The 22921-nt window shown below is 41.2% G+C and overlaps 1 protein-coding gene across 2 annotated transcripts; it reads left to right on the top strand.

Moving 5' to 3' along the window:
- Positions 1 to 1202: 1202 nt before the first annotated feature.
- Positions 1203 to 22335, top strand: PCF11 (PCF11 cleavage and polyadenylation factor subunit). Of its 2 annotated transcripts, XM_088159288.1 has the most exons (17): positions 1203 to 1656; positions 6370 to 6495; positions 8733 to 8921; positions 9303 to 9494; positions 10285 to 11378; positions 11639 to 11828; positions 11919 to 12552; positions 12640 to 13245; positions 13327 to 14117; positions 15498 to 15585; positions 16310 to 16429; positions 16946 to 17054; positions 18165 to 18348; positions 18749 to 18904; positions 19974 to 20066; positions 20607 to 20642; positions 21229 to 22335. In XM_088159288.1, exons 1-17 carry the CDS (start codon positions 1468 to 1470, stop codon positions 21436 to 21438), a joined length of 5007 nt encoding a protein of 1668 aa, XP_088015414.1. In that variant the 5' UTR covers positions 1203 to 1467; the 3' UTR covers positions 21439 to 22335. The 2 variants fall into 2 exon arrangements, with proteins under 2 accessions (XP_088015414.1, XP_014731237.2); XM_014875751.2 differs by having other exon boundaries at positions 12640 to 14117.
- The last annotated feature ends 586 nt before the right edge of the window (positions 22336 to 22921 follow it).

Genomic DNA, 22921 nt, shown 5'->3' with positions numbered 1-22921 from the left:
AACAAACATGAACGTACAATTCAACAGGCAAATGGAAAATGCCGTTGCATTTCCTGATCCCTTCTTCTCTGTTTTTCATAAAGGGGATACAAACATGAACACAGAAACTAAATTTTTATCCATATAAAACAACAAGCAGCAGTTCTTGTCAGAAATGTACCAGATTTATGTTTTTACTATCTTTCTTTTGCTATGTTTGCAGAATAAATGTGCGTATGTATATAATTTGCACTTTAAACATGATCCCACATGATGTGTTTTATGCAGTGTATTTTAATGAAGCATTCACCCCTAACCTGGTTTCAAATGCTAACAGTTCTCCAGTTACCATGGAATACCAAGCATGGGGGAAGGAATGGCTACACCTGAAAATGCTTTGCAAGCAACTTCACTTCCAAGAGATATCTTTGGGCAAATCTCATGACCGAGGAAAGGCAGGTTTCGTTACTTTCCCTAGCTGTTTCCTGCAGCTCCTGGCTCTGTGCAGACCTGGGAACACTGGTGCGACGGTGCCTGGTTAAAAGGATGGCAAAGAGGGAGGGCAGCAGCGCTTGCCGAGGTCACGGCATCACGGGATTGCCAGGGTTGGAAGGGACCTCTGGAGACCACCATCTTCCATTTCCCGCACCAAGGCAGGGTCATTTAGAGCAGGTGGTACAGGAACGCGTCCAGGTGGGTTTGGAAGGTCTCCAGAGAGGGAGAGCCCACAAACCTCCCAGGCCAGCCTGGCACACCTAAGGTAATAAAAATTTTTCCTCATGCTGAGGTGGAACTTCTTGTGGTTTTATTTATGGCCACTGCTCCTCGCCCGGCCGCTTCCCATGCAGCACGAAAACCGAGCACTCCCGGGAGCTACCGCTCCCGCCGCTGCCGTGTGGGGACTGTGGGGGCTGAGCCAATGGCGGGCGGAGGGGGCGGGGCTGCTCCGGGCACCAATCAGCGCTCGGGGCAGCGCGGGAAGGCGGGAGGAAGCGGCGGGGCGGGACGGGAGACGCGGCCAATGGCGAGTCGGGACGCCCGTGCGGGAGCGGGACTTGGGCGTAGCAGCCCGTCAGCCGTGAGGAAGGGCGGTGTCAGCCAATCGGAGGCCGCTGTGGTGACGGGCGAGCCAATGGCGAGCCGCGCGGGCGGGGCGCCAGCCAATCAGGGCGCGTCCGGCGAACAAAAGGGGCTCTCCAAGACGCCGGCCCCTCTCCTGAGCACAATTTCACATGACGCAACGGCTGCGGGAAGCGGTTCGCGAGCCGTGCCCGCCGCCGCCATTTTGTGAGCGCGGAGACTGAGCCGACGGCGGCCCGAGGAGCGGCGGCACCGGCAGCGCAGCCAGCGGGAGCCGCAGCGCGGAGGATGCGGTAGAGGAGCCCAGCGCAGCGGCGGGGGGGCGGCATCGGCATCGCTCGGCGGCGGCGGCGGGGGATCGCGGGGAGGGGGCTGTCGGTCGGTGGGTCGGGTCCTGGTCGGAGCAGCATGTCGGCCCCGGAGAGCAGCGCTGGCAGCAGCGAGGCCCGGGAGGACGCGTGCCGCGACTACCAGTCGTCGCTGGAGGACCTGACGTTCAACAGCAAGCCGCACATCAACATGCTGACCATCCTGGCCGAGGAGAACGTGCCCTTCGCCAAGGACATCGTCTCCCTGATCGAGGCGCAAATCGCCAAGGTTTTTATATTCCACCGACTACTACTCCTACCTATACTGCTGGGGGGACCGGCCGGGGCAACGGGGTAGGGCGGCCTGGGGGCCCGTAGGACAGGCGCGGGGGGAGCCGAGCGGCGGAGGCGGTTCAGGGGGACACAGCAGAGCCCGGGGACGAGAGGGCCCGAGGGTCGGGAAGTGGGTCGAGAGAGAGAGGGTGAGAGGCTCGGGCGGGGTGGGCATGGCTGGGCTGGGGCGGCGAGGGGGCCTAGGAAGTAGTGGCGGGGGGGGGTGGTGTTGATAGTGAGGGGGTGAACAGAGAGCAGGATTTGGACGAAGTTGAGGGAGGACGGGAGTGTAGGAGGCTGGGGGGTAGCCGTGGGGGAAACAGGCGGATGAGGGAAGCGTGTCTCAACTGGGATCAAGGAGCAACGGGGTGAGGCGGCGGGCGGGGGCTCCTCCTTCTTCCATCGCGAAGCTTAAGGGTGCTGCTGCTGCTACTACTTCTACCCCCACCATCGCATAGGGAGCAGGGGACTCGAGGGAGGGGAGCAGCCCCCACACCACCCTGTTGGGAGTAGGGAAGGGTTTGGGACTCGCCCCAGGAAGAGCTGAGGGAGGGAGGGCAGCGTGGCTCGCGCTGTGAGCCCCGCGTAAATAGCAGGCACAACATGGCGGCCCGGCAGTGACTGGGCACTGGAAGCTGCACTTCCTCGCCCTTGGAGTGGGCTTTTCCCCCGACATGCAGCCAGAATTCGGTGTCCGAATCTGGTGACTAAACCCTTGGATTCAGGCGACTTCTACAGTAGGTGGATAGTGCAGTTACTAGAGAGGACTTGAGTGGGGGGATTTCGTGGAGAGTTGGGTCTTTCTTGGGGGGATAGTCTAAAAGGAAAATAAGGTTAAGTTTCCAGAACTCAAATTGTCCGCCACTAAAGAACGAAGTATAGTGACCTTTACGTAGAAGTTAAAGCTATTTCCCCAGTGTGGTCCCTGTGAGAGATTAATTGAGGGGTGGGGGCTCCCTTATATCGTAAAAAAGTTTGTGGGTGAAAGGTGATGATCTCTCCTTCGGTTAGAGAAGTGTGTGTGGTGGTGATAGGGGTTGTTTTGCTCTGCCTCGTTATAGAAAATTCTGTGGGTTTGGGATAATCCGTTTGGATTTCAGGTGATCTGTGCCCCAAGTAGCACTAGTGTTGTGTGTGTATTTAATTTATTTTGGTTAGAGGAGTTTATTGGTTGAGGATGTGGCAGAAGAAATTCTCCCTGACTGTAGAAACTGCAGCAGCCTGTAGGATCCTAACATGGCGTCTGAAAGGCACATGATATAAAAAGGGAAAGAGGAGGCTCCCTCCGAGCCCAGCCCAGGCAGTTGCTGACATCAGTCAGCCACTGTACATGCATGGGGGTTTGCAGCACCTTTTTAGCGAGCATTTTAGAAGAAAAGGGTTCTTCTTTCAATCCCTCCCCCGTATTCATGCCAGCCACCCCTCCCCCGTTGTTTCCCTTGCTCCCTCTGATCTCAGGTGTTAAAAGGCTTTTTCTTTGGCTTTAATCGTGGTTTATAATGGTGAGAATTGTACTATCTAATGATGGGGGTGGGAAACATCTTTTAAGATACTTAATCTATCTTTCTATCAATGCAGGATGTCTTTTTAGTGTGCTACAGACCACTTCCAGTCTAGTTTTAAATGCTGCCAGTGGCTGAGTTTTGCTATTCCTTGGGGAGGTGACCTCATAATCTAATAGCTCTCACCATTATATCTCCGAAAGGGCAGTAGATGTGTATAAAATGATTTGTGATGAATAACTGCTGTCAATTTTATTTTTTTTTTTTTTCATTTCTGGGTGATTTAGAACTTGCCCTGAAATGTGGGGGTTTTTAAAAAGATGTCTTAAAACCTGTATCAATGGTTAGTTTTGCCTAGTTACTGTTTATGACTGTAGTTTATTCAAGGCAAGTTTTTAGTTGTTTCTGGGAAAGTGATCTCCTTTACTAAGCCACTTTTAAAAAGTGTTGCCTGGAGACAGTTTGTTTAGTGTAAAACTTGAGTGGTCTGCTTTACAATTTAATAAATGGTTCTGAAATGTGTGACTGGTATGATAAAATTTGTAAATAAAAAGTGTGAAATATGTATTTGTCTTTTTATTTACCGTTGTGTAGTGCAGAATTTGTTTCCAAGATCCATTTTGTATACAAAGTTGCTTTTTTTTAAAAAAACAAATTTTTTCACAAGTTTGTGACTTGGGGTTCAATTGCCAGATATTTTAAACTTGAAATCTTTTAGGAACTAATAAAAAAGAGCCACACATTTCCAACAATAGCTTTCCTACGTTATTTGAAGGAACAGTGGGAGTTTTGTAAAGAAGTCTTTAATATTATGCTGATGAGCTCAGAGTTAGTGTTCTTCTGCGTTCTGGTGATTATGCGGTGCCTCCCTGCCTTTTGGTTAGTGTCGTGCGGGCATCTTTCTTGTTTGGGGGTGTTGCAGAGACCTGAGAACAAAATGCATTCTGGTGTGGGATTCCCTTTTGTGGTTATTGAAATACGTTCTAGATACATTGACCTAATAAACACTTGCAGAAGAGAAGACTTAAATATTCCAACCATATTTAAGTCACGTTTCTTAAAATGCGACACCTGAATAGCTTATATTTGAAGCAGGGTACGCTGCTGAGCTGCTAATTGTGCTCCGTAGTGTGAAGTCAGCTTACCTAGACGAGGGCGTTTCCGTGTGTGATTGCGATAACAGTCGGATGCATGATGAAAGTGACGGTTAAACTTCATTCAGTGCTTTTGCTACTAATGGTTCCCCAGCATCTCAAACTTACAGCTTGGCAGAGTGTAGTGAGCTACTCTCCTGCATTGGTGAAATGGAAGAATTTAATTCGGAGAGTAGCTCTTGGGCATAGGTACTTCTCAGACAGCTCTTTGTGTCCCTAACACAGCTGACTAAAAGTCAGACATGGTGGTGCACTGTCATTTTGCTAAAAAGGAAGACACTCAGAACTGGAGTGTTTTTAATGTGCCATTGTGCAGACTGCTTTGAAGAAGAAGCCAATATTCCACAGACATTTTAAATAGGTGCAGATCCACAGTCTTTTATGTCTGAGACTTAAGCAATGCTTTTTTCTAACACTTGTACATTGTTTACAGTTCAGTATTACGTCACAGTGTGAGATTGGCTTCTAATATGCTGCACTTACTTTTAGCTAACTTAGCTGTTTTTTGTCTTTATATACAAAATGCATCACCGGCCTGTTTCAACTTTTTTCCAATATGTTTGAAGACAGTGGCACTCCCCCCCACCCTCCCGCACCCAACTAACAAGGAGTTCTGCCCTCTTCAATAATAAGTTTCAGGTCATGGTAAATTAGTACACTTTTAAGGATGAGGAAGCACTCTGCCCATGTAAAAATACCGTTGAGTGGGTGCCCTTCTGTGAACCACCTTAAAGGGGATGGAATTGAGTTTTAAATGGTGAAGCAGTAGCACTTTACACACTTGTCTGGATAATGGACCTGCAAAGTAAGGTGTCATTAATTAATCTAATAGCCTGTTCTGTTTAAAATTAGTAGTGAGTGAAGTTATTCTGCTTTTATCCAGATGGTGAATGGAACTTTAAATTATTACAAGTGGATGCTCTTCCAAGGGGATCATAGTCAACACACCCTGCTTGTGTTGTTTTTCATGTCCTCTTCAGCAAGTCTGTGTACTTGCTGATGTTTTTTGGAACTTTGCTGTGCCTTCTGCTTTGTGAAAGCCACTGGCAAGCATTAAAACCACTTTTATTGGTCCAGTACTGCTTTCTGTAAATTGGAAGTTGCTGTAGCGGTCTAGGGTCACCACACGTTATTGCACAAACTTGGTATGCGTTTTAAAAAATAATTTAATACCCAGCTAAAACCAAACAAAAACAAACAAAAACCCCCAAACCTCCTGTAGCAAAGCTGTGTCCAGAGTCTGAAGACCATCTTCTATGAAAATGGTGGTTGCAGTTCCTGAGATTGATTGTGTGTTTACCCAGTCGACCAGATGATTGAGCTTTAACTGGATTTTGAACTCTGTTCTGACTGTGTTTTTGCATGCACTCTGGAAATGAGCACCATCACCATCTGCAAGTGCCAAGAGAGAATGGGACTCTGCTATATCCAGTTGGATTACAGTGAAATAATTGCAACCTATTCTGCATGTAATTTATGAAGGACTGTGATAATCAACATATAATTTACAGCTACAGAAGTTCATTGACTTGGGCTATTTGCCAGAAGTCTTAATTTGTGTTCTGTGAAATCCAGAAAAATCCATCCAGGAGGTTTGAATTATAAACGATTTTTAGAAGTTCCTTGGAGTGCTGACGATGGTTTCCTGCTAAGTTACTTCCTCAAGGGAAAGGTTACACCTGGTACACTAGTGGCAATACAGTCTCATGGGCTTTTTTCTTCTTTTTTTCCCCCCCTTTTTTTCAAAGCTTTGACACAAACAAATTAACGTAAGGCGTTCCTGTTTTTTCGTTTTTTTTGTGTGGTAGACCCACTGCATTATACTTTGAACTGTGTGTCCATTTTTCAGATTAAGTTTTTGTATTAAAAAAATCCCAAGCCAAATCCCTTGGTATTTATAGTGGCAACCAGAAAGAGAGGTCTGTATTTCTGGGATTGGTAATCCCTTTATTTGAAAAGGTTAAAGTATGTTTTTGTTGTACTAAACTTCTCAGTTTCTTCTTATTACTCCAGGCGCCTGCATCAGAGAAGCTACCCGTTATGTACCTAATGGATTCCATTGTCAAGAATGTGGGAAGAGAGTATCTCACTGCATTTACTAAAAACCTAGTTGCAACATTTATTTGTGTATTTGAAAAGGTATATACACTTTCAGAAAAGTATTCTAAGCAAAATTTGTTCCTGGTAAAATAAGTACGTGCTTTAAGGTTTGGGTTTTCTTGTGTGGTGAACAATACAAATTGATTGTTTTTTATAAATCTCAATATCTATACTGTGAAAGATTATTCCTTCTGCCATCAAGCATGTAAGTTAGCTAAAAGATGCAAAGCATTACTTAGTTTGGTGTGTAGCTTTCCTGTCCAGGCAAGATTTTACTAACGGTATTTTGATTATTGATGGCTTAGCTGGATGGACTTTCTGTAATGTATAGACCAATTAATTACGAATCCTTGGTTTATTTTTAAGATGATTGATAGTCCTTATGCCAAGAATAGACGGAGAATTGGTTTCTTGTGGATTTCTCAAAGCCTCACTCTCCTGTAGTTAGGTTTGTCTGATTTACATAATTCACATTGTGCAGAATGAGTGTTTAAACTCTTGAGCGAGTAGCACTGAAACCTGGTTCTCTCTTGGTGGTCTGTCAGCTGAAAAAATGCTGTGACTGTGCAGGGGAAGGACCTTAAAATATGTGACTGTATTATACATAAGTGATATAATTTCATTCAACATTGAAAGCTGCCATATCTTTTAATTCTGGCTCTAAATCGTGAAGCCCAGTGAAGTAATTGTGCATACTCCTCAGTGAGAAAAGCATATCAAAGTCCAGGTTTTGAAAGGCTGGACTTGAATTGGTTTAAGTTGGATCAGAAAAGGGTTAATTTCTGTGGTTTCCTGTGTGTTAGAAGAAAGTGGCATTTCATAAGAATGAGATGAATGAAGCTTTTGCATACTTACCATTACATATTAGTGAGGATCTGAAATCCCAGTATGCTTTATGTTTGGTTTTCAGATGTAAAGTGTATGATGAAGTAAGGGATGGATTGTTATCAAGGACTGTAGAAGATGCAAACTCCTGTGTATAGAGCAGATAGAGCTGAATTTAGTTGGTTTTTTGGTGTTGAATTGTGAATGCTCTTCTGTTGAGTTGCGTTTAAGGTTGCAGCTGAATGAAGCTCTGGATAATAACTTTTCTTCAGAGTTCTATATGTTAACTTGTTACTAAGCTAACTAGAACTACTAATGTGTACTAATTAGATGTGTAAAGTGGCAGTCATTTCTAATGGCTTATTTGGTCATGTTAAAAGACATGAGTAGAATACCAGCACAGGCATTGTTACAGGTTTAGTTTTATCAGTAAATGGTCACTAAGGTATCTTTAGACACTTGAAGTCAGAAGTGTTTGCTCAGTCATTCCTGCATATTTTTGCAGTGAACTTCAGTGAAGCCTCTCATGGAAAGTTGTATAGAGGCATCATTCCCCAATTACTAAGTATGAATTACTTACATTGAAGTTCCTGCTCTTGCCCAAAATGAACCTCCAAACTTTATAGAATATTCTGTGTCTAGATGTGACATCTGAAAACAACAGCAGAAATCATCTGCATGGGCAATACTTAATGATTGAATTGGAATTTTGAAATTAGGACAACTGCATGTATTTTGTCCTCTAATTTTTTTTATTTACTAGTTAATTGACTCACTCAAGTTACGAGATGAACTAAATTTTGCTTCCCTGTAAATTTGTAATTCAGCTGCCATGAGATCATCCAATTGTTTGTAAAGAGATAAAAGGGTCTCTGGTCCTAAAAGTACATTTGATGGGTCTAATTCTGCAGCTGAACTGAAATAATAATTGACTTTACTTTAGTCAATGCTCATTTAATTGCTGAGGAAAAAAATCCTTCAGTGATAAACAGCTGAGCAGAACACCTTTTTTTTTTTTGCTGTTCAGAGTTCGTTTTTTCTTGATTTGTTTGTCATTATTATACCCCAGCATAAACACTTGAATAATGTACTCTCTCAGAGGCTGTTGCCTCTCAATACTTTTGTTACTGTACTTTTTTCCACAGAAGTTGGGCCAGTAAAATGAGAATTTTACTAATGGAAAAGTTGAAAGAAAATTCTCAGAGCTTGGTAATACACAATAAAATCTTCAAATGGCCTTGGAACAACAATTCCACATTTGAGCTTCTGTTACTGATCCTGTTGATACAGATGTGTTGTCTGCACTGCTTATAAATTTTGTGTAGCAAGTTCAGTATGTTGAAATGGCAAGGTAGAAATAGGAAATGAATGAAATCTTAAATTCTACAGAAAAGTTTAAGAAATTGTTCTATATTAACTTAACAAGCCATAGAATTGTTTTATTGTTTTAGGTGGATGAAAATACTAGGAAAAGTTTATTTAAATTACGCTCCACATGGGATGATATTTTTCCTTTGAAGAAACTATATGCACTTGATGTCAGAGTCAACTCATTAGATCCTGCCTGGCCAATTAAACCTCTGCCCCCAAATGTGAATACTTCTAGCATCCATGTGAATCCTAAGTTTTTAAATAAATCGGTAAGTTTTTCTGCCTTCTGTAAGAACAGATGGTAATACATATAGTTTTCATTGTTTGTATGCTGCTTTTTGACAATTTAGAATATTAAGAATGAAGTATCTGGCCTTTGTAAACAGGTAAGAGAAATCTACAAATTCAGAATATTTGAAGGATTTGGTTCTTTTATTTACATATTTGTATTCTAGGTTTTGGAACATTGAGGAATTTATATTAAATTTCCTACACCTGTCAAAGCAGGCAAATCATGGTGGGGCAAAAAATTTCAGTTTATAACTGCTGTACGAGCTAAGTCCTGGTACTGAATCATAACACTGAAAGGAGATGGATTTAGCTGATTTCATTAGGATTTTAAATGTAACTTTTCTTTATTTTGTTTTTAGCCAGAGGAATCTAATGCACCTACCTCTGCTGTCACTTCTGGTGCCTCTACTCCTCCAACTGTTCCTGAAATACAAAAGAATTTGACACAGGAGCAACTGATAAGGCAGCAATTGCTTGCAAAGCAAAAGCAGTTGTTAGAACTTCAGCAAAAAAAACTAGAGCTGGAGCTGGAACAGACTAAAGCACAGTTGGTGAGTAGGATAGTTGATAAAACTTTCATAGTTGGGGTCTCTCTTTTGGAGAGTACTTAGCTGTACTGGTAAGTATAGTACATTGGTTTTCCCTCATGTTAGGCAGGTGTAGCTATTTTAGGACTAGTAGAGCAATGCAAGGTGATCTGGCGTTCCTGCGCAGTTTTTGTTATCTTGAAACGTTAAGTTTACAATTTAATGTAAAAAAAAAAAAAAGGTGAAAATCTTGTGGTTTGGTTTTAATTTCTCTTCAAAATGATACCTGACTGATGTAAGATGATCTTCATGTTACACCTCTTGCAACTGACATCGAGCTGGGCTATTTCAAATATGTTTGTTCCTAAGGAACAAAGGAGCCTGATGGTTTGTAAACAAAGTCAGTTTCTTGGTCAGCAGTAGTTGGAAGTCTTCCTGTGTTTGCAGCTGACAATACAGAACAAAGCATCTTTGAACTGAAGTGTGAAAATAGGATACTTGGCAGCTGAGTTGCCTAGAGCATGTGGAATATATAGGAAAGCTAGCACTGTAACTGGACCGTGTGCCAAAGTTACGTATTTTGCAATATTTACTTTATATACTAATCTTGCATTGTATTTGAATTTGATTTGTAATGGTACTGCATTATTTTAGTGCTTGTAATTAGCAGTTACTGGGTCAATTTCAGTTAAATGGCTGAAGCTCATAATTTTCAAGACATGGCTATTACAATTTTGGTTTTGAGACAGAATATTAGCATCTCTGGGAAGGAGTTGCGGCATAGAGATTAATGCTGGATTTTTTCCAATTTCAGGCTGTATCTCTTAGTGTTCAGCAGGGATCATCTAGTATAGCTTCAGTTCCAGCACCTTCAAAGCAACGCATGTCTCCCACACCTCATATGACAGTTAAACCACCTCATCAGACTGCTGTGCCATCTGAAAAAAACAAACCATCCCCAAGTCCTCCACTTCACGACATCAAAATAGTGAACAGGGATCCTCGACTTAATAGGATGGGTCAACATTCTTCTCATACTAAAGATCAGTCTCATAGGAAAGAGTTTTCACCAAGTGTGACCAGTCAGTCTGAGACCAAGGGAAACAAAACAGCACAAGCTGAAAAGCAGAACTCAACAAAGTCAGAAAAATCAAAAGCAAGTGAAAAAACACAGAAGAAGGAACTTGAACAGTCCAAAGCAAAATCTAAATCGCCATCCCCTTTGAAAAATAAACTGCCTGATACTAAAGACAGTAAAAGCCAGGAATGTGAAAGCACTAAGGCTTCTGACATCAGTAAGAGGGATCCAAGACTAAAAAGACATCTTCAAGATAAGTCAGAGGGGAAGGAAGAGGAGGTCAAAGAAAAGAGGAGAAATACAGAGAAGAAGGAAAAAGAGGACCATAAGACATGTGAACATAGACTGGTGGGGAGCAGAAATAAAGTGATTAATGGTGCTGTTCAGAAGCAAGACACGACTACAGAAGAGTCAGAAAAGCAGGGTGGAAAACAAGGAAGATCAAGTAGTAGAAAACGGTCACGATCACGCTCTCCTAAGGCAAGATCACCATCTACACATTCTCCAAAAAGACGAGAGAGGAGATCACCTAAAAGACGACTTCGGAGTTTATCTCCTACGTCATCAACTCCTAAAATTGGAAAGATACGTCAGATAGGCCCGAAGCAGTCTCATGTTGAAGAAGGCACACAAGCAGCAAGAGATAAGAGAAATGTTAAACAAGAGGTGCGTGATCCAAGGAGATTGAAAAAAGCCCAAGAAGAAAGACCCCAAGAGACAGCCACGCAGCATTCTGCAAAAGCGTCTCCAGATCCAAAGGAGAATGCAGAAAACTGGCAGGGATCCAAATCAGGCAAGAGATGGAAATCTGGTTGGGAAGAAAGCAAAAAGTAAGTTATACTCTTTTAAACAACTTGTATGTGAAGTCAGTGGAAATTCTCCTATTGGCTTCAGTATAGTTGACTTTGAGAGGCACTGTTAAGGTTGTTAAAATTGATAGGTTTAACTTGTTTCTGCTAGTGAAATACAGAGATGATGCATACTTAGATTCTAAGGTGATAGTGATGTTTTGCCATGATCAATCCTAGTAGGAACCATTATGTCCTGAGTAACGAAATAATCTATGTTTTACATCTGTTCTTGTTTTCAGCTCACAGCAGAATGATGAACACCAAGCACTTGTTAAATCCCCACACCAAAGACATCGGGAAAACTGGCCTGCTGGTAAAGGAGTTCTATCACCCCGAGCACCAAAGCAGCAGCACCGGTTAAGTGTGGATGCCAATTTACAGATTCCCAAAGAATTGACATCTGCAAGTAAAAGAGAATTACTTAAGAAGGTAATAGTAATAAATCTACCTTCACAGAAATGTCCCAGGGATGGATTTTTCTTCTTTTTTGTAAGTCTCAATTTTAACTTTGTGTTACAGGCTAATGACCGCTTAACATCTGGTGAAATAACACAAGATGAGTTTCTCGTGGTAGCTCATCAGATTCGACAGCTGTTCCAGTATCAGGAAGGAAAGCACAGATGTAATGTCTGGGATAGCCCTACAGAGGAAAAATGTGGTTTGAAAAAGAAACCTCTTCTATCGGATGCAGAATTAACATATTATGAACATAAAGCTAAACTGAAAAGGACACAAGTTCAGCATTCATTGTCAAGGCTTGATCTGTTGGATCCTGATGATCTTTTGGATTATCATTTACCTGATGCATTGCTTTCTGGAATAGACTGTGAGCAGGCAAAAGCCAAGCGGGGGGTTCAGTTTGACAGAAAAGAACCCTTTGCAGAAAGATCAAGGAGACACTCTCCTGTAAGTGGCACTACAAGACCTTTTGCTGAAAACCTGTCACCGCTTGAGAGTCGACGAAGACTTGAAGACCAGCGTGCTACTAAAGGAGCAAGAGGTTCTGATCCTTATGACAGCTGGGGAGAATCGGATGAATTTAGGGATGCTCTCAGACAACAGGGGAAAAGTGCAGCAGAGTTCCAGAAAATAGATGGAGATGCACTTTGTAGGTTTGATAATCGTGAAGAAAGACAGCTTCTTGGGCAAGCTGGTACGTGATTTTACTTTATTTTACATCTGTTAAGTAATTTGTCAATATATTAGTGAGTGGTCATGTGATTTGTTCTGGTTTTTTTAGGTGTTCGAGAGGAACCAAGGTCGCCATTTACTGAACGTTTCAAAAGAGCTAGATATGAAGATCCAGAGAAAGCACCATTTCCAGAAAGTCCAGGATCAAGATTTGGAGGTGTTGAAGCAAAGCAGAGAATAAGTGCACTGATGGAAGACAGACCTCTGTTTGATGGCTCACCTAGACCGACTGCTGCAAGGGTTGGGGTTGATGGACAAGGAAGTCCTTTTGTTGATGGTCCTGCTGCTGGTTCGAGTTCCAGAATTGATGGGCCAGCTGGACAGGCTGCTATGAGATTTGAGGGGCCTTTGGTGGGGGCAGGTGCATCTCAGTTTGATGGCCCACTGGCAGGAGCAGGGGGAGCTGGAGCCCTCAGATTTGATGGGCCACCAGGACAGCTGGCGGGGACCCTGAGGTTTGAAGGACCGCCAGGCCAGGTTGGTGGAGGAGGTCCGCTGCGGTTTGAGGGACCTCTTGGGCCTCTGCGGTTTGAGGGGCCTGCAGGGCAGCCTGTAGGTGGTGCTAGATTTGAAGGTCCTGGGGTTGGTCTCAGGTTTGAGGGACCCCATGGTCAGCCTTCAGGTGGTCTCAGGTTTGAGGGACCTCATGGTCAACCTATGGGGCCTCGGGGTCAACCAGGGGGTGGTCTCAGGTTTGAGGGACCCCATGGTCAGCCCTTGGGGCCTCATGGTCAACCAGGAGGTGGCCTCAGGTTTGAGGGGCCACATTTACAGCCATTGGGGCCCCATGGGCAACTTGGAGGTGGCCTCCGGTTTGAGGGGCCACATGGTCAGCCCATGGGGCCACATGGACCATCAAGTGGTGGGCTCAGGTTTGAGGGGCCGCATGGACCATCGGGTGGTGGACTGAGATTGGAAGGACCACGTGGACAGCCAGGTCTAGGTCCTAGGTTGATTGATGGACCAGTACACCAGGGAGCTGGTGGACTTAGATTTGATGGTCCTCTTGGTCGGGCTGGTCCAAGATTTGATGGCTGTCATGGAGCTGGATTTGATGGTCAGCCTGGACAGCTGTCTCTTCTGCAAAGATTTGATGGAATTCATGGGCAGCCTGGTCCAAGGTTGGCACCTGGCCAGCAGGGACAAGCAAGATTTGAAACAGCCATACCTCAAAGATTTGATGGACCTCACCAGCCAGCCTCTAGGTTTGACTTGCCCCTTGGCCTTCAGGGCGCACGTTTTGAAAATGTAGCTAACCATCCTGCCTCAAGACTAGAAATGTCACCATATGGACAAGGTGGTCCATTTGTTGAACATCCTGGCCAAGGCTACAATGGACCAGCTCATGGAATGCAGTTCCAGAGACCTGATATATTTGATGGTTCACCCGGACCAAATTTCAATGGGCCAGCTGGCCCAGGAGCACAGAGCTTCCCACTGAGAGCAGCTGGACATTACTTTGAAGAAAAAGGTCTCCAGGGTCCTCAGTATGGAAATTTCAGTAATATGCCAATGGGAAGTAATCAGGTAAGAGCTGATGGCATCAAATACTTTGCTTGCAGAAGTGTTTTTGTTACAGAATTAGCAGGATTTCTTCCTGTAAAAATGGAATATTTTTCTGAAGAGTTGGCAGGTTGAGAGTCAGTTTCAAACTAAAATAGTCATTGGATAATTTAAGAAGGACATGCATTGCTGTGTTTGCTGTGTTTCAAGAATCCTTTTTTTTCAGTGTTAGATAAAATAGTGAATCTTTGCAAACACTTAATAGTTCAGAAGATGTCTTTGAAATCGTTATTTTCAACATTAGAACAAAACCAATCATTTTGAAGCCTTTGGTATTTTCATTGAATTTCCATAAAGGTGAATTCTATATAAAGCAAGAAAGATAAATGTAAGTGCAATATACACGATTAATTTTTCTAAGAGGTGTGAAGTTAGACTGGACCAAAATAATAGGTGTCTTTTTGCAGCTGTTACTACTGGTTAAAAGCCAGTTTTAAAGAGATACCCATAACTTGGGGGAATTGAGGAACATAGGGCCATTGTTGAACTTCTTGCTCAACTGCATTGTTGTCTTTTAAAATTCTCTTGGCAACATCTTGCTTTATCAGTTCAGTTGTCTTTGCTGATGCTTCTTGGAAATCTCTCTTCGAAAAGAGGAAATGATACTTCAAAGTGGTGAAACTGATGTAATTTCTTTCAGTAGATCAGAGATTTTAAAAAGCATTTTTCATTTTCGGGGATAAAAAGTGAATGTGAAGAGTTAACTGATGGTACAGAAGCAGATAATGTGTTCTGCAGATCTCTAATGGGATAAAACCTTAAACAGTGTGTAAATCAGAAAGCAACCAGTTAGGAAAAAAAACCCAAACATTTTTATTACAAGTGTATTGTATAGACTGTTTTTCTACCTACAGCTTACTGTAGCCGATGTGCTGAAAAGTCTTGCTTTCAAGATGTGTGTCGGTAGTGAATGCTGCTGTTCTTGATAAAAATTAATTGTGGCATTTATTTATAGACATTTGCGGGTTCCTTGAGTTTCTTGAGGAGCTCTATTTTGGTGAACACGAGCAATTTAAAAAGAAGTACTGTGTTTGGAAAACGTGATTTTTAAGTAGAAGGAAAGGTGTTGAATGTGTTGCTGGTGGGGTTTTGTTTGTTTGCTTGTTTTTTTAATATTAGGCAAAATGAGGATGTGTTCTGAATTTTTCTAGTGGAAAATGAAAATTGTGGATCATATAGTTATTTGTGGTCCTTTTCAATACCAAACTGACATGGTTCATTCCCAGAAGGAGTTCAATATATGTGAAATTATTGAGAAACATCTAGAAGTTAATAACAAAATGTGAAAAGTAAGTTTATAATGACATTATTATACAAAGAATACTCAAATGTTTACTTTCACAGGTTTCTCTCATGTCTGGTCAACCAGGACCTTATGGCCAAGGTCAGCAGTATTTGCCAAATCCTGGAAGTTTTGTTCAGAACCCTGCAGGTGTGTAACAATAGAATTCCTTTTATTTCTTTTGGATTGTTCGTTCAGTGGTAGCCAGAAAAATGACCTTTTCTTAATGTCCTGATTTTCTGGGTCTGTGTGGATTTTAAGGGAAGTCTCCTCAGTGAGGTAGGTGGTTGTAGATGTGTCTCTAGCACCTTCATCTCTTAAGAAGCTTTTCTCAAACCCTGAAGGCTTTTGTTAGTTTTCATTAACCATGTGGTTTAAGTATAAAGTTGTGCTGAAAAAACAAAAAAAAGTAGTTCTGATCTGTTTTTGTGGAAGACATCAGTCTGTAGGTCTAGATTGCTGTGCTGGGGTGTGCAAACCTTTCCAGTGTATGAGTGGTTAATAGTGAAAAACTTCAAAGACATCATAAAAGGTTAAACCAGGTGATGAAGTAGATTGAGTGTAGTGAAATGTCTAAGTATGAATCCAGGACAATACTGCATTTCAAGAACCACCATCCAGTAGAGATCTGTGTGTGGGCAAACAGCTTAGATAGCACTTCAGAATACATTGTGAAGGAAGGGAAAATGTTACATTGTTGCAAGGGAAAACATTAGCCAAACACTAGATAAAGCAGGGAGTTGGTAAATAATTAGTAACAAAAAATGAAAGCAATAGGCAACAGGAAAATTATGTTGTGAAATATAGAGATAAAAGTGAAGTCAATTTCAGATGCTAACCTTTTGCCACATTGAATGTTTGTGTTCTTCCCCAGGAGCCCTTTCCCATTCATATCCTGATAACCACCTTGGACAGGTTGATGTGAATGAATTGTTTGCTAAACTGCTGAAAACAGGGATCCTCAAATTGTCTAAAACTGATTCCACTTCAGCACGTATGTAGATTTATTATGTTCTAATTATCTAGTTTATCCACAGCTGATGTGTAAATCTGGGTATACAAACTTTTGTATGGTTTTGTTTAAACTGAACTCTGTTTTTGGGACGGAACTTAGTGCATGTGATTGAGTAAATTTTTAGTATCTTGTTTAACTTATACTTCAGTTATCCAGAGCAGTCAGTTTTGTCTTTGGTGCTGTGCTTACATAACTTGTTCTTGATTATAATCACAGTCTTTTCATCTTCTGAAATATTTCTGTATCTGTGAAGACTGAATTTTAGTGCCAAATACTGAGGTGAAAAATTGTTTTCCTCAATTGAAATTCTGGCTTATTTTCTTTTATGCTTTTTTTTATTAGTGTCAGAAGATGACTGATGTAGCTGTTACACACTTGTGTTTGACGATAGTCAGATTGTATTAATAATGTTTAAAAAAAACCTCTTAGGAGCACATAAGATCTTTCTGATGATGTATTGAAATTTTCATAAAATTATATCTTCATGGTTTCTAGAAGCAAACGAAACATCGACCCAGCCGACTGCTGAAGAAGAAGATGATGATCAGAATGAAGATCAGAATGTTCCAGACCTCACTAACTTCATAGTTGAAGAACTTAGACAGTGCGTATACTAGAATGGGCTTACAGTAGGAATAATGACGTGGCAGTAGATAGATAGTTCATCCAAGACAGAAAGCTTTTAAAATATTATCTGTCAGTTTGTGATTCAGAGGGGGTTACCTGCATTGTTTGATGTCAGCCTCGTTGAAGTTGTGCAAGGAAAAAGACGGAAAATTAACATAGGAAAACTTAGCATTACACAAGGTGTGTGTTGTTACTTAAGCACTAAGGTTGTGATAGGCAGTGAAGCCCAGGCCTGGGCTGCATCCAAAGCTGTGTGACAAGAAGGTCAAGGGAGGTGATTGTCCCCCTCTGCTCTTGTGAGTCCCCACTTGCAGTGCTGCTCTGGGGCCCCAACACAAGGAGGACACAGACCTGTTGGGATTGAGTCCAGAGGAGGCCGTAAAGATGGTAAGAGGGCTGGAGCACCTCTGCTAGGGAGACAGGCTGAGAGTTGGGGTGGTTCAGTCTGGAGAGGAGACGGCTTCAGGGAGACCTTATTGTAGCCTTCCAGTACCTAAAGGGGACTACAAGAAGAGCTGGAGAGGGGCTTTTCACAAGGCTAGTAAGGCCACAAGTAATAGGACAAGGGCAAATGGCCTTATGCTGAAGAAGAGGTTTACTGTAGATAGTAGGAAGAAATTCTTAACTGAGAGGGTGGTGAGGCACTGGAATAGGTTGCCCAGAGAAGCTGTGGATGTCTCACCCTTGGAAGTGTTCAAGGCCAGATTGGATGAGGCCCTGAGCAACCTGGTGGAAGGTGTCCCTGCCCATGGCGCGAGTTGGAATTAGATGTAGCTTGTAAAGCTGGGCCAAATGAAGGCATTGCTATTTGTGCATTTTTAGGTGAGAAAAGCAAGTAGGAGTGAGACACAACAGTAACATGTTTCTTATGAATCGTTAATAAGAGCCCATTGTTTTTTGAATGTTTTAAGTTGATTGTGCTGTGAAAATCAGGATGAAATTTAGTCATGTTGTGTACTTTTAACTTGGAGCAGATTCATGCTTTTCCCCTACTGTTGTAGGCAAATTAAGCAATTTACTGAGAAACTTCTTACTGTCTCTTTTTGAAGAAGTGTTAAGATTTTTTTTTTTTAATCTCTTTTTGTAGGCGTTACGATAGTGTTATAAATCGACTGTACACTGGAATTCAGTGTTACTCTTGTGGAATGAGATTCACTACTTCACAGACAGATGTTTATGCTGATCATTTAGATTGGCATTATCGTCAGAACCGGACAGAAAAAGATGTTAGCAGAAAAATTACACACAGGAGATGGTACTACAGTTTAACAGTAAGTAATGCAGTATTTGTGTGGATAAATTACAGGCTGGATTCTGTGTTTTACTCCTGCACGTGCTGTAGATTGCAGCTGAAATTTGCATCATCACTGGAGTTGGCTGTGATAGTGATATCTTATATACTTCAAGTAGTCTGCAAATGCCTGTCAGAATACAAAAGGCAATTGTGTGATGAACAATAAACTCCTTACTGCACTGTTTTCTTTCCACTGAGAATGGAATTTGAAGGATAGCGATTTTTTTTTTATAAAAAGAGTTTTTGAAGTGTATGTAGCATTGTGAGAGCACACTGCTCTACATGCTACATGTGGGAAATATTTCAGTTTTAACAAAGTAAGATTTATTAAATACGATACATTGGGATGTCTGACTGAGAATGAAAATTTTCCTTAGGACTGGATTGAATTTGAAGAAATAGCAGATCTAGAGGAGCGTGCTAAAAGCCAGTTCTTTGAAAAAGCTCATGAAGAGGTTGTGTTGAAGACGCAGGAAGCTGCAAAAGAGAAGGAGTTTCAGAGTGTCCCAGCTGGACCAGCTGGAGCGGTCGAGGTAAGTTTCAGCTTGCTAGGTAACAAGAATCTATTTATCAACCCAGAGAGCAAGAACCTAGTCTTTCAAAGGCTTGTGCTGTATTCTTGTTACTAAATGTAGACTGGAATATTGTACTCGGGCCTTTGTGCGTAGGTCATGTATTTGTGTATGTAATGGTTGCTTCCTAGGGGCAGGAGTGGTATAAACCATCTGTAGTTAAAAAAATCTACACCCATTGGCATTCTGCTGTGGATTTAGCAAAAGTGACATGGGCAAAGTGTGTTCATTTGCTGAATGTTTAAGTAGAGTAGAGTAAGTGATTTGTCTTTTGATGGTCGTTTGTCATTCAGATCAGGGTTTACTGGGGTTTTGATACTATCAAACACAAAAATTTATTTTTTGGTAGCAGATAGACATTAGAAGAAAGAAATACTATTTGAAAGTAACCAGTAGAGCTGTATTTTGGTAGATGAATTGGTGTAATAATCAAATACAAATGTTGTTAGAACTACAATTTAGTGTTATGTGCTAAATCTAAGAAACTAACTATGAAACCAGAAAGGCCTTTTTTTTTTTTTTTTTATTTTAAAAAGCATCTTTTGTGCTTTGTTCTCTGGGTTGATAATTTTTCACAAAGGTACTAAAATGTTAGTACTCCATCTAAAAGTTCTCCCTTGTTGACTTGAAATTGCAGGTTAAGGGGAAGTAATTAAGATAATACCATAAATAAAACTAGTTAAATTGCTGTAATGGATTTGTCTTACATGGCAGTAAGGCAGCATTACACTGTTACAAAATGCTTTTCAGACTTCATAGCTGAAGGGGCAAAGCTTACCTTCTCAAGTGACAAAGAGTATTCAGGGGCAGAGGGTGATTTCTTTGTCTTTCTGCAAACCATACTCAATTTTTAATTAAGGTTTGCTAATTATTAAATTGATTTTTAAGGTGTGGAGGAAAGATCATGTTCTAGGCCTTAATATACTTAGTTTAAAGGAATCTTATTTGACTCCTACTAGGTTCTTGAATTTCATGTGTTCAGCAAATTGCAATAACACCATTTACCTTCATTATTCCAATAACTTTTCAGAGCTGTGAAATTTGCCAAGAACAATTTGAACAGTATTGGGATGAAGAAGAGGAAGAGTGGCACCTGAAGAATGCTATCAGGGTAGATGAAAAGGTAAACTGATCTTATTTACTTGTGATTCTAATTTATAGTAAAACCCCTGAAGAATTAGAGAAAAAAAAACCAGGAGGAGGTGGCAAGTGCTCTTTTTCTCCTCAAGGATTCCTATTGTAGTTTTCCTGGCTTCCAAATACATAAATATCTCTGCCTTTGGAAGTGCCTGAAATCCTGGTGTCATTGGTATGGGCTCACTAGCCCTCTCCTACACTGCAGTGCTCAAAGAAAAATGGATCTCTCTCTTTATGGGTGTAGATATGGGTTCAATTATTTCTGCATGCAGCTGTGCAGAGATAATTCCCAACACTCACCAGGCTTCTGTAATTCCCAGCACTTACTAGCCTTCTGTATGATAACGTTTCCTAAATAAGCATCTCAAAACCTTGTTGCAGGTATAGTTTACACCATACTTAGCCTGCTTAGACCAGTTTCAGTAGATTAATTATGTGGTAATGTGTTATAGACACTGTGCAGTTTGTTATCAGTGATCCTACTATAACTTTTTACATATTTAAATGTGTAACAATTTTTTTTCAGATTTACCATCCATCTTGTTACGAAGATTACCAGAATGTAAGTGGATCCTTCATATTTTTGAAAGCCATTTGCTTTCAGTTTGTTTGCTTTATCTCTTGACTTTGCAGGGAGCAGATGTGTGCAGAATGTGCTACGGATTTCTCTTGCCTAAGAGTTGGAGGCCTTGGGCATGGCAAGTTTATAATACAGAATTAGCTGAGATGCATTTCTGGTTGTGATGTAGCATGACAGCTTGTGTGCCATAAAGCAAAGCCATGGTTTGATGGATTTATTGTGGAGCAATGTGTGTAATCTTAGGAATTTGTAATAATGGAGTAGATGGGTATTGGTGTGTGTGACATTTTTAATGCTTTGGGAGTTAAAATTGTCCTGAGGGTGGATAGCAGGAAACAGTTCATGGTAATGTGTTAAGCATTTCATCACTGCTTGGTGATATTTTTCAAAGGAATTGAGAAAAAAGTAATGCTATTTAAAAAATAATTTGTTTTCTTAAAAGTTTGATGAAGTAGAAGTTTGGATTTTGAGTGCCTGACCATCAGCATACTTGCATTTTGAAAAAAAGCAAAAAGGCTAAAAATGGTTAATTTAGTGTGGTAATGCTACATTGACTTTCACTTTGCAGACATCATCATTTGATTGCACACCATCTCCCAGCAAGACTCCTTCAGAAAATCCACTAAATATAATGTTGGACATTGTTAAACAAGAAGCAGAAGAGTCCTGTGACTCACCTAAAATCAAAGAAGAACCTAATGACACCCCTCCTGCCTGTGCAGAAGAGAACACACCTGCATCTACAGAAATTAAAACAGAACCCGAGGAGTCTGTTTAAATAAACTGCGGTATGATTTTTTTTTTTTTTTTAACAGAAGAGCTGCTGTGTTAATTCTGGAAGGCAAATACTTTTTATATGAATAAAAATGTCCAACTGAGGCAGGGCCTCAACTACTGTTTGGTTAATAAATACATTTTTGTATTTGAAATTTCTTATTGCCTGCACAGTTTCAGGTGTCATTGTGTGAAAGTTCTGTAGATGCGTGAAAATTTAATGGTATATGTAAAAATGTAAAATTTTCACTTGTTGAAATGTAAATTATAAATAAAAGATATTTTTGCTATATATGGAGTGTAATGTTTATGCACACCATCAAATAAAGACAGTGTTTCTGTACTTTTTTCAGTTTAAAATTAATTAAAATTAATTTTTGCTTAATACGATTCAGAGAAATGAAAGCAAGTCTCTTCCTTCAGTTATCCCATAGGTGGGTTATCAAGGGAAGGAGCTTCTCAAACAGGCCTAGATTCCTTGCCTTTTTAAAGTTATTTGAACAAACTTACATATCCATATGTTGAAAAAAACAATTGCAACAACAAAATAATAAAAAAAAATCCACAGAAAAACCTCACAAAAAGACAGTTCTGGGTAGAAGGGGAAAATTTAACAAACCAACTGGAGTGCTTGATTGTGGTGAACACAAGTGCCAACAAAAAAAGCTAACAAACCAGGATGCCTGGTAGTTAAGACATTTTTTTTTCCATTAGTCAAACACAAATTTAATAAACCTGAATTTTATTTACATTACAGGGGGAATGAATGTAAGAATGCTCATCTGAAACATGGTTAACATTTTCTTTTTTGTTGCTTATGACTGGACTTAGATGGTAAACCAGATATCCTGAGATGTTAATATTTCTTAAATGTTATAAATAAAACTAAGCATATATTGGAGTGTGAGTCTCTTCCTTTCAATGATTGGTGTGTGTGGCTGGGACGTTTGTGGGATTGGAAATAAAGTTTTGTGTTTCAGATGTTTTATTCACTTTGCTAGTTACAGTGTGTATTTTTAACTTGCTGGGAGCAAGACAAGCACTAAAACTCAAAGCAATGTCACAGTCTTAGTGGGTTACTCTTGCAGTGGGAATAGTTAGGAGTCAGAATTCCCCCTTAGTGTTTAAGTAGAAATAATCTGCAGTGCAGGAGATGTTTGGCTGCAAAAACTTCTTCCCGTGTTGACACCCAGGTTTCATGCAGTTTTTAAGATGCGAGCAGTACTTTGACTCTTCTATTAAGGTTGGAGCTGTAGTTGTAAGCCTGCCCTGTTCTAGATACCAGACTTAAAAGTGCTTTTAAATTAGAGACAGTCTAGAGGAACAAAATTACATTGGATCAGGGTGGTATCAGTCCATACAGTGGTGTGTGTGGATGGCTGCTGACTGTTGTGGGGAGTTACTTCTGCGTTAGTAATTGCAACCTCTTCCTGGAGCAGGGATTTAGCCCGGTCCCCTGGCCCAAATATGAAGCTTTGTGTCCTGGA

The sequence above is a fragment of the Sturnus vulgaris genome, chromosome 2, assembly GCF_052056855.1.
Source record: "Sturnus vulgaris isolate bStuVul1 chromosome 2, bStuVul1.hap1, whole genome shotgun sequence".
Taxonomy (NCBI): Eukaryota; Metazoa; Chordata; class Aves; order Passeriformes; family Sturnidae; genus Sturnus; species Sturnus vulgaris.
This window is presented reverse-complemented; position numbering and strand designations above follow the sequence as displayed.

Excerpts from the sequence above, each read along its gene's own strand:
- PCF11 (XM_014875751.2), top strand. The coding sequence starts at position 1,468 with ATGTCGGCCCCGGAGAGCAGCGCTGGCAGCAGCGAGGCCCGGGAGGAC. Across the intron at positions 12,553-12,639 it reads ACAGCTTCTTGGGCAAGCTG|GTGTTCGAGAGGAACCAAGG; the intron begins GTACGTGATTTT and ends TGGTTTTTTTAG. Across the intron at positions 20,643-21,228 it reads GTTACGAAGATTACCAGAAT|ACATCATCATTTGATTGCAC; the intron begins GTAAGTGGATCC and ends TTCACTTTGCAG.